Genomic DNA, 10,929 nt, shown 5'->3' on the forward strand with positions numbered 1-10,929 from the left:
CCCCAAACACACGAGCTCACTCTTGGCCTATAATTGTCAAGATGAGATTCTCATCAATATCATATTCAATTCTGGCCTTCATAAGATACGCAACTTCCTTAAACCATTTACTCGAGCCTAAACATATCAATTCACCAAACTACACTCGACCATCTTATAGGAGCTGATTTCTAACACGCAAAAACTATGTCTGAAAAATCATAAATATTACAAAACTACTGTAAGCATTTTGGCATCCAATATAAATGTTAACAAGATTAATTAGAGTCCCTAACCATCTCCGAAAACTAATTTTTCCGCAAAAGCATTAAAATTGTCCAGTGACAATATAAGCAAGGGACTGCTGATTCAAAAATTCATAACTTTAGTTATGCATGTTCAAAAGTAGTGATTCAAGTTTTGACCTTCAGAGGAGACTATAAGGAATCAGAAGTTCAAATTTATAAGACATTTGCTAATGAAAAAGTAACCCAGACTTGCTTTAATATTACCCGTCGCAATTCTGGAGAACAGTTCCAGGAGTGCGGGCAAGCCAGCTCTATGATTGTTTAATGATGTTAATATAATGACAAAATTACAAAATTAAATATACGAAAAATAAACATATGTGTGTGCCGTAATAAAATTTTCTAGAATTTTTAGAAATCTTATAGGTTACGAAATAAATTATAGAAGCCAGAATTGCTGCTGAAAATCAAAATTTTCCAGAACTAGAGTTTTAACTTCGAAAATCAAAACATTAATATACAATGAGTTTTTTAACAATAATCATATGGATAGAAAGATAAAGATGTCTAGTTTAATAAATTATGAAGGTTTATGCATGAGACTTAATGAAAACAACAATCGTTTAACATTGAATCTACATTGTTAATAGTTTTCAGGATAATATACACAAAACCATTCAATTAATTATCTAGAATCATACATAAAATTAGAAATTCAAAAGATTATAAATACTTACCTCTCCAAGAAGAATTTCACTCAAGACTACACCTTTGAAACTTAAAGCCCTTTCTCACACACTTCTTGGAAAATTTCTAAATGCAAATGAGAAGGGGGTATTTATTGAACATCAAGGCACACACAAGGCACACACAAAGAAAATAATAATAATATAATGAATTAAATTAAAAAATACAACCAAACTTAATCATTCAAAATAATTACTCAACTGCACCAATTTCTCCACTTAACCAAACTTTAATCATTCAACATTATTACTAACATAAAATAATATATTCTATAAAATACATATAAAAGAAAAGTAATAAAAATGAAACTTGAATCATTCACTTACGTATTATAAGTAGAAAATATTTTATCCTATAAAATGCGTACATTAAAAAATAAAATAAAAAATTATATTTTACATATTATGTTTAAGCTTTTATGGTTAGTGATGTGATTGTTGATAATCTGGATGATTTATTAGTGTTTTAAGAAATGAAAATATAAACATTGAGATAGAGTATGGAATAAGGTGTAATTTATGGTTTTGACGGTATTATGGTAAATTTTTACCCCAAAAGAATATATTCAGGAGTTATAAGTTATGGGGTAAATATTCATTACGAGTTATATTGCATAAATTTAATTGTATTTCTCATGCTATGAAAGTAATTATATCATTTCATTGATTTAGTAAGAGCCACAAATGTGAGTCAACCTACAAATATCCGCAATAGCCAGGTTGAGTGTCATCATAGTAAGTGGAATGCTAAAATAATATTTTAAATTTTTCTTAGGATTTTAATTTGGGTAAAGAAAAGCATGTTTATAAGTAATGTTTGATGCATCAATTATGTTTTCTAGAAATGGAATTTATTTGCCTATTGATGTGTTTCTAAAATGATATTATAAATAATTTTCTTTATTTATTTTGATTATAATTTCGCGAGAGTATTTTAATGAAAAGGAATATAGATGTATTGCATCATTGAAATTAATGTTTATGTACATATGTATTAAAGTTCATTTTTAAAATCATTAGATAGTACATTTCCCCTCCAGATATAAGGACAAGTATATAAATATATAGTTATAGAGATATAATTGAGATGGAGGTCTTTAGTGCATGTCTATGCTCACCCAAGGCTTTAAGTTATGTGCTTGGTCATTGTTACCCTTTGGAAGTTATGTTAAACATGTGGTATGATGAGATACATGAGATGACATGTCATTAGTCTATCGTTGTAGCTTTAGGAATGACAGTATACTTTATGTATGTCATTGCACTGTCCATATGAGATTCGAGGATGACAAAATCGTTCCCATAGGCACTTGTTTAGTGACAGTTTTAAAATTGCACACACAGACACACACACACAAACACATATGTTTTTTCTTGATATGATCCTCATGATCATTATGCCCAACATCATGTATTTCTTTTGTATACTAGTTACTTGATTTAAGGTTTAAACGTTCTAACTTTTTTTTTAACATATAGTTTTATGAAATTATATATTGCAATAATATAATTATTTTTCAGTAAGTTTATTTTCAAACTTATTATCCGCTTGCTGAATTTTATACTCACCCTATTTTACTATATTTTCCCCTTACAAGAGATGGTAGGTGCACGAGTCAACTTAGTGACTGTAGTTATTTTGAGCTTTGACCACATGATGGTGGTAGGAAACACAGATGATATTATTAGGGCATTTTGATCATCTTATCTTGGATTCTATAATTATTATCATGATTTGATGAATATGGATTTTTAATGTATGTTGTTGTTAGTACAACGTACTCTTTTCATAATTTGGAGATGTTAGGTGATACTTGGATTAGATCGTTTTAAGTATATTATTTGTTGTGATGTGTGATATTAAGTTTGAGGAGGTTGATTGATGAAGTTAATTCAATATTGAACTATTTTAGGAGTGCGCCTTTTACAGGTTTGCATGTTCGAAATTCCAAAATATAGGGGAAATTCTATAAAACTTTTGGCAAAATCCTTATCGATAATTTTGTCTAATTACATTACATGAAAGTAAATAAACTCGCCCTTGGAGTTTCGGGTGGGTCATTTCATTTTGTAACATTCTTTATGCATCATGAGAGAAATTAAAAAGTCATCCCCATAAGCGGCGCATTAGTACCTTTATTCTTCTTTTGTGGATTTGAAATTTCAACCTACCAACTTCTATACTCATTCTTATAAGAAAACTAATTTATGCTTATCAATAAACTGAAAAAGATAGTAAATTAAAGTACAAACGATAAAAACATATATATTTGCTTGCTTATGTTTGGGTTAAAGTTTATATAGTTTCTATATTTTGAAATTAATTCTTGTTTACTTCTTATATTTTGAAAAATATCTCAAAACCCCCCTGACATTAAATTATTGACACCCTCACTGTCATTTTTGTTAGTTTTAACAATTAACACAATCATATTTCTTTTCTTGGATATTAACAAGAAATTAAATTATAAATTAAGCCCAAAATATAAAATTATGTACAATATTTATATTTTTTTTGTTTTTATTCATTTTTTGGGCTTGGTAATATTAATTTTCTTTTAATTTTTATTAATATCCCAAGAAAAAGAAAGATTATTGTAAAATATTGTAAAAGAAAATAAAACAAAAAGTAATGACAAGGATCTTAATAATTTTACATTAGGGATATTTTGAAGTATTTTTCAAAATATAAGAACAAAACAGACAATAATCTCAAAATATAGGGACCAAATGAATTTTGTTTTAATTTCTTCTTCACATAAATAAAAATTCTAGTTTTTAAAATTTTTGAGAATCAATATTCTCTATAATCTCATTGAGAAAGTCATAGAATGAAAAGCTCTTACTGATGTAGTCTCTTTGAGGAAGAAAGTATAAGTCATGATTCTCTTTCTTTCTTTTAGTACCCTCAGTTTTACACTCATTATTATTCATTGAATCTTGGATGAATTAATAGATGAGATTTATTGAAATTAAATTCTTAGAAACTTTTGATATTTTATCTATATTAACTTATTTGTATTCGTAATAACAATTTTGATGATAACAAACATGTTTTAAATTGATAAGTTTGAAAATTTCTTAATTAGATCATTTCTTTAAAGTCGTATAATATTCACAGGATTGAAAAAAAACTACCTGGAAATAAACGGCTAACCGTTTATAGAAAACGACAAACCGATTGCATTCTAGAGAGTAAGTTTCTAGATAACGGCAAACCGTTTATGGATAACGGTACACTGATTGTATTCCAAAGAGTAGGTTTCTAGATAACGGCAAACCGTTTATGGATAATGGTACACCAATTGCATTCCAGAGAGCAAATCTCAGATAACGGCAAACTGTTAACGGATAACGGTAAACCGATTACTTTCCAGAGAGCAAATCTCAGATAACGGCACACTGTTTATTGATAACGGTAAACCAGTAACAGTCTAGAGAGCAATCATCTTGCAAACGGTAAGCCGTTTATGTCAAATAGTTAATCGATATCTTTGGACAAGATTCTAGAATGATAACGGTAATCCGACATCTTGATAATGGTGATCCGACGATTTAACTTTGGCACAACGGTCACTTGCTTAAGCCATAACGGCAATCCAATAAGTGATAAACGGCGATCTGACTGTGTGCAGAAAGTCAACAACGGCTAGTTTTCAGCTCCATCTATAAAATGGCTCTATCAAATTCAAACAAAAAGTGATTCAACCGTTATCATTGAGCTAGTTATTGAGTATACAACTAGTATTGAGCTTCAAACTTGATTGTTTTTCATTTTATTTCGCACATTGAGCTATCACTTGTATTCAAACGCATTGTGTGAGAGAGATTTATTTATAATCCTTTTGAAAAATCAAATTGAGAGATTGTAATTGTTGGGATACACTTGGATTAAGAGATTGAGAATAATCTCTTGTTGTAAAGGTTTATTGATATCTTGAAAGTCAATTGTAAGAGTGGTTGAAGCCTTGGAGGCTTACTTAGTGAAATTCTTAAGCCCGGTGAGCTTGGAGGCATGGATGTAGGCACTGTTAGCCGAACCACATAAAAATCAATTGTTTAATTTCTCTTTCCTTACTCTTTTATTATTGTGCTTTATTAAATTTATTGTTTTTTATTTTATTAAGGCAATAGATTGAATTGTTGTGTGGTTTTTTTTTCTTGAATTTAAAAATCTCAATTCACCCCCCTCTCAGGTTGCCTAATTATTATTTCAATCCTCCATATAGACCCCAGCCTAAATCTTTCTCCCTTCTGTATTTTCTTTCTCCTTTTACACATTCTCTATCTCTCTTTCTCTCCCCCTCTCTCTTCTCTTGTTTTTTTAATCCTGACTTTTCGTTATTTTGTTTTTCTCAGCTGTAAAATTGTTTTACTCTCTCCAAGTTCATCTCATAACTCTCTCTTCTCTTCTCGTCTCATTATTGCTACTTTCTTTCATAAAAGTCAATTAACTGTTTGACACATTGTAGGGAAAGAATAGTGAAGAAGTTGAAAGACCCTTAAACAATTAGAGGCATCATATGTGAGGATGTTTTTTAAAACGTTAGAGTAGGCTAGAACCTATTATGAAGATTATGATAGACAAGAGATTTTTTGGATTTCAAGTCGATCTTCTTCCAAAAGTAGAGTGGGTTGTAATGAGGTGATTAATGGACGACTACTTGTGCCCATCAAGGAAAGTGTGTGTCAAAGAATAATAAGCCTAATTTTAAAGAAGAACACAATGAAGAAGATATGAATTATGTAAATACAAAACAAAGAAGTAGAAGTTGTTCAACAGTCAAATGTGGGTGTAAAGCTAGAATGCAACTTATGTATGATAAATGGTCAAACAACTAGAAAGTTATGGTTTTAAGAGAATCTCAACATCACAAATTAGTTACTCCTGCTAAAAGAATTTGATAAAGTTAAACAAAAAACCATATGTGGAGTTTTATACTATTCGTTGCATGATTTTCACAAAGAGTTGTGAAATGAATTTAGAAAGAGTAGAGAAATTTTTGTGGTTGAGAAAAAAAAAAGCTAGGGATTAAAAAAACAAAAAAAAAAAGAGAAGAGAGAGGGAGAGAGCAAGCACGTGCAAATAGAGAGAACGAGAGAGAAGACATTTGGGATGGGATCCATACGAGAAGAGAAAATATTTAAAGTTCTTGAATAGGGGCTCGTATCTTCTCTAAGTTTGATTTAAAGGCTGATTTTTGGCAACTTGGTATTTCACCAGTTGACCGTCACAAAACTGCTTTCTGCATCCTTGATGCCCATTATCAATGGACTGTTATGCCTTTTGGTCGGGTTTATTGACACTGGTACAGATACCAGTATGATAGATCCTTCTGTCCTTCCCTCTGATTATTGGGAAAATCACTCGAAACTTTTCCAAGCAGTTAATGGAGAAACTTTTGAAACTCACAACGTTCACCCTCTTTGAAGGCCAAGAGTGCCGTGTTTTCGGGTGGTGTCGTGAAAAACTATTTTCAAGTATAATTTTCGGATTTGGTTGGTACATGCGGTGCCTCACTACCCTGTATGCTATAAAACTGGTCTTTCCTGTCCAACCAGTCCTCCGCCATCTCACCACTCCTGAATTCTCCCCAGACCTTCTATGGACTCTCCTTGAATGGTACTCCCCACTCCCGGGTATGTCTCCTTCAGACCTCCTACTTGCTAAGCAAGAATGTTCTCAGTTGCTTCAGCAAGGTCTTATTGAACCTACTGATTCAGATTGGGCTTGTCGACAAAATCTGTGAGCAAAAAGAATTCTTCAAGGACCTCATGGAAGAAAAAAAAAATCCTTTTCTCAAGCTTGCAAAAAACCCTATCTCAAGATGTCATGGCTTTTTGAAATAATGAAGGAGCGACCTTAAGACCAAAAGGCATAACAGTTCATTGATAATGGGATGCTAAGAATATTTTTAGAGGATTACTAATCTGCATATATATAACCATATAGTGTAAAAGATAGATTTAAATATATAATTAATTATCTATTAAATAGTATCTTTGAGAATTTAAATTTAAATAACTCATTAGGACTGCAGAGCTAAGATAAAAGTTAGAAATTTTAACTTTTTCTATTAAGATAATGTCTTAAAATAAATAATATTATTTGAAAAATAATGAACTCAAAAATATAATCTCTTAAAATAAGTGATGTTCATCAGATTTGAAGACGTAAAAACAAACAATCCCATAATAAAGTTTTAAAATTAGAAATATGCTGAAATTTTAATTGTTTGTGAGATTAGGAATCCCCACCAAATGAGATGATTGATCAAACGTAATATGACCATCTACCGAATCAGGTTGGATGAGGTTGGATGGTTCATATCATACGTGATTTTTACAAGATCAAATTAGATGTTCAGATCAAACATAATACAAGCCTTGAGATCCTATTCCCTAATGAAATATAGTAAATACAATAAAGAACCATTCTTTGTAAAATTGTGCTATTACTGGCTATTTTTACAATAGTATTATCATCAGGCGAGTTGTTCTTTCCTACTCGCATTCTTCCTTAAGTTAGCTTTCTTACGAAGACATCCCAAATTTGCAACGCAACTAACGGAGATGCCCTTTATTTTTGTTCCAAAACTGCCATGCAGCTGAACTGCCACACATCACCAATTAGTAGGCCAACACCGCCACATCAGCAGGTGACCTCGTGGTGTAGAAACTACGAAGACTCTCTCTCAGGCTGCAAACAAAATTCACAAGTTCTGCTGTGTTGCAAAAGACAAAACTTAACCTACATGTTCATCTCCTTCATGAATCAGCTTAAATGGTGAAATGAAGTGCTGTAAAAGTGAAGACAAAAACGTTTCCAATAAACGGAGGTGAACACCTAAAAGAGCCCACACATTTTTATTATCATCTAAGCTCCAACACCTTGCATTGAATAAAAATAAAATAAAATAAAAACAAAAGAGCATCAAAATCAGCTTTGACTAGTCTTTCTATTAAGCGCCCAAAAGTTAATCAAATATCCCCTGGCAATGAACTGGTGAATCTATATGATTAGCCTCCTTTGAGGTGCTTATCATGTGATCTGCATACAATTTCAGGAAGCCTTTCTCAAGGGCTTCCCGCATCCATGGATGCCGGCAACACTCTATAGCCTCGGGGACAGTTAGCCAGCTTCTTTGTCGTGTGCTCTGTTCAGGCCAAGACTCGAGCTCCTCCTTCACAAGCAAAGCAAACATGGCAGCTTTGCATAAACCTTCTGGACTAAACTCATCTTGAAGGGTTTTGCTCTTAAACTCATAGTAACCCAGAAATTCCTGAAATGCAAGACTTCTTTTATCTATAAAATCAATGCTAAAACAAGCAGGTTCTATGTAAAACAGATGATGGTTGAAAGCATGGAAAAAGAAAACAGAAAATAATTAATAAAGAATAAATAGTGTTCTCATTTTTCAAAGTTATCAAGCTAATAACTACATACATACCCAGGCCCCAGAAACACCAAATAGACTAAAAAAACCCTGTAAATTTGTCCTAGTTAAGCAAAAAATGCCATGGAGTAATTGCCAAACTAAAATTCTGCCACTTTCAGTCATAAAGAGCTGTATAATCAATTCAAACCTCTCTCCCCTTTATTCTTCTACATATCTCCAACTGATTCGACTACTATTTTATGTTTTTTCTTCTCTTGAAAGTAAACATCAAGATACAGATTAGATACAGACAAAACAAGAAGAGAGAAAAAGCAAGGAAGAACCAGAAGAAAACTGCAAAACTGCAAAAGAAAAAAACCATACTGTTAACATGATATCCAGGTAAAAGAGAGTATTGCTCGGACTAGATTCTAGAATGCACATGCAGACTAAAAGTCCTTCTCAATGCATGAAAAATGAGCTAAATGTACGACCACGAACAACCAATAACTAGAGGAATCAGGTCCACATAAAAATATTATAGCTGAAGTCCATGGCAAGAACAAGTTCAGTATTTTTTCTGTTCAACAATTAGCAGATGTGACTGCCCAATAGTACATAACTTTCTTGTTGAAATGCATTGGAATTCGATAAACCCAAGAAAGTGAGATTCGTATGTGAATGTGCCCTCTCTATCTATCAATATATTTTTAAGAAATACAAAGGTTGTGAGGCATGAGTGAGGAAGTTCTGATGAGCTATTGACCTCAAGATCGTCTCAGTAATTTCTGCAAAAGAAACCAAAAGAGTGCCGGGTAAATCCTTAAGACAATCATTACAATGATATGCTCAGCTTAAGATCTTCTCTCCAAAAGCTCACAAATTGTTGAAGTGTCCCTCAGTGATCTGAATGGTGACATGTTAAGGTAATTATCTCTTATATGTGTTGAGTGACCAAAACCCGGTCAAACAATTTATGAAAGACACCCAGCATGTCAAACCATTGTCATGGCAGTCCCCTAGGCCAGATCTTAACATATCTTCAAGAAACCCTAAGGTATGTAATACCACAACCTCTCAACTTTATTTCTCTAACTCCGCATGTTCTTCACATGAAATTTTTGGCCTTCAAATTATCATATTGATTCACTAAGTGATCAGAATGGTGGGCCTACTCAGATGCTAACTTGAAGAACTTATCAATATCCTGTTGGAAGATTCAATCAAAGATACCCAGCAAATCAAGTTGCTGTCATGGCAATTTTTAGCAGAGGCCAAGAAATATCTAAATTAACCATGGGTACAGTCCCATGCCTCTTGCATATCTGTAGCACTGAGAAGCTCATCCCATTCATATGAAGCTTCAGCACTGAAGAAATCTCACAAACTCTGACAGCTTCTAACTTTTAGCAGCACTAATTTTGTAGCCATCTCTTCTACATACGCTCATGTGAATTTTTTGCCTGGCTGCCTATTTCTCTAACCTCATGGTCTGACCAAATCTTGTCAGAATATATGGAAGACCAACTCATAAGGTCACAAAAAACTTAATCATGAATATAGAGACTCCATTGATGCATCTCGAAATGACCAAATCATAAGGTCATCATAACTGTTCAGGCAATTGTATGGAACTTACTAATATGCCAGAAGAATTACCCTACTGATTTTTCTGATAATTTTTAGGCAACTAATATGCCAAAAGCATTTCCCTACTGATTTTTCTGATAATTTTTCAGTCAGGCAGAAGAAATCATAAGTAAAGAACATGTCACCAAATAAAAAATATGGTAGAAGATAGGCGGACTGACATTGGTAGCATTTTGCTCTGTACTAATGTTTTCAATCAACAAAGTCATCAATGCCCATGCGTTCATTTATTTAATCAATTCACAGACAGTATGTCTTGCCCTCAGGTGACATGCATGGAACTTCCAGCTATTACTATTTCGCTCAAAACACAGTTTTCAATTTGGGGCTTGAGATCATATTTCCATGAAATACTTTGTTATGTTCTTTTTTTTTTTGGGTAATTGTTAGAATTGAATGATTAAATCAACTTGTAGTTCATGACAAAGGAAGTTAATTGAAATCGCATACATCATCCTTGTTTAATTTATCCCAGTACACTCAATAAGTTGACTGTAAACTATTAGGGTCAATATTTGAATGCAGACATGAACCTAGCCATTCACACACAAAGATGAAAAACTTTTGAATCTACAATGCTTCAGAATATTGAATACCAAGAAATACAATTAAGTTTAGAATAATGACTTAATCAGTTATGCATAGAACAGACAAATAAAGAAGCAATTTTTCTCACCTTTAGATGCCCTCGAACTCCAGCCTCTTCCAAAGCTTCACGTAAGGCTGCCTCCTCAACGGTTTCATCATTTTCCCAGCCACCCTAAGATCAAGCAAATAGCAACAACATGAATAAAACTAAAAACATTAAACATTTGATTTCTTTCTCATTTATTTTTAAGGTTTTTGACAGAGATTCAGTTTTCTTTTTCTTTTTCCCCCCTTCGTTCCTTCTTTGTCCATCTTCTGTTTTTTTTTTTTTATAATAAT

The 10,929-nt window shown here is 32.4% G+C and overlaps 1 protein-coding gene across 1 annotated transcript in view; it reads right to left on the reverse strand.

The window, feature by feature from the left end:
• Window positions 1-7,479: 7,479 nt before the first annotated feature.
• LOC18031238 (nudix hydrolase 16, mitochondrial) overlaps window positions 7,480-10,929 on the reverse strand; it is a 6,494-nt gene continuing 3,044 nt past the window's right edge. Inside the window, exons 3-4 of the mRNA XM_006421036.2 lie at window positions 10,679-10,762; window positions 7,480-8,256 (exon numbers count right to left, since the gene is read on the reverse strand). Coding sequence (XP_006421099.2) covers window positions 7,951-8,256; window positions 10,679-10,762 — 390 coding nt within the window. The 3' untranslated portion in view covers window positions 7,480-7,950. The remainder of the gene's footprint in view (window positions 8,257-10,678; window positions 10,763-10,929) is intronic.

Source organism: Citrus clementina, unplaced genomic scaffold, assembly GCF_000493195.1.
Source record: "Citrus clementina cultivar Clemenules unplaced genomic scaffold, Citrus_clementina_v1.0 scaffold_9, whole genome shotgun sequence".
Classification (NCBI taxonomy): Eukaryota; Viridiplantae; Streptophyta; class Magnoliopsida; order Sapindales; family Rutaceae; genus Citrus; species Citrus x clementina.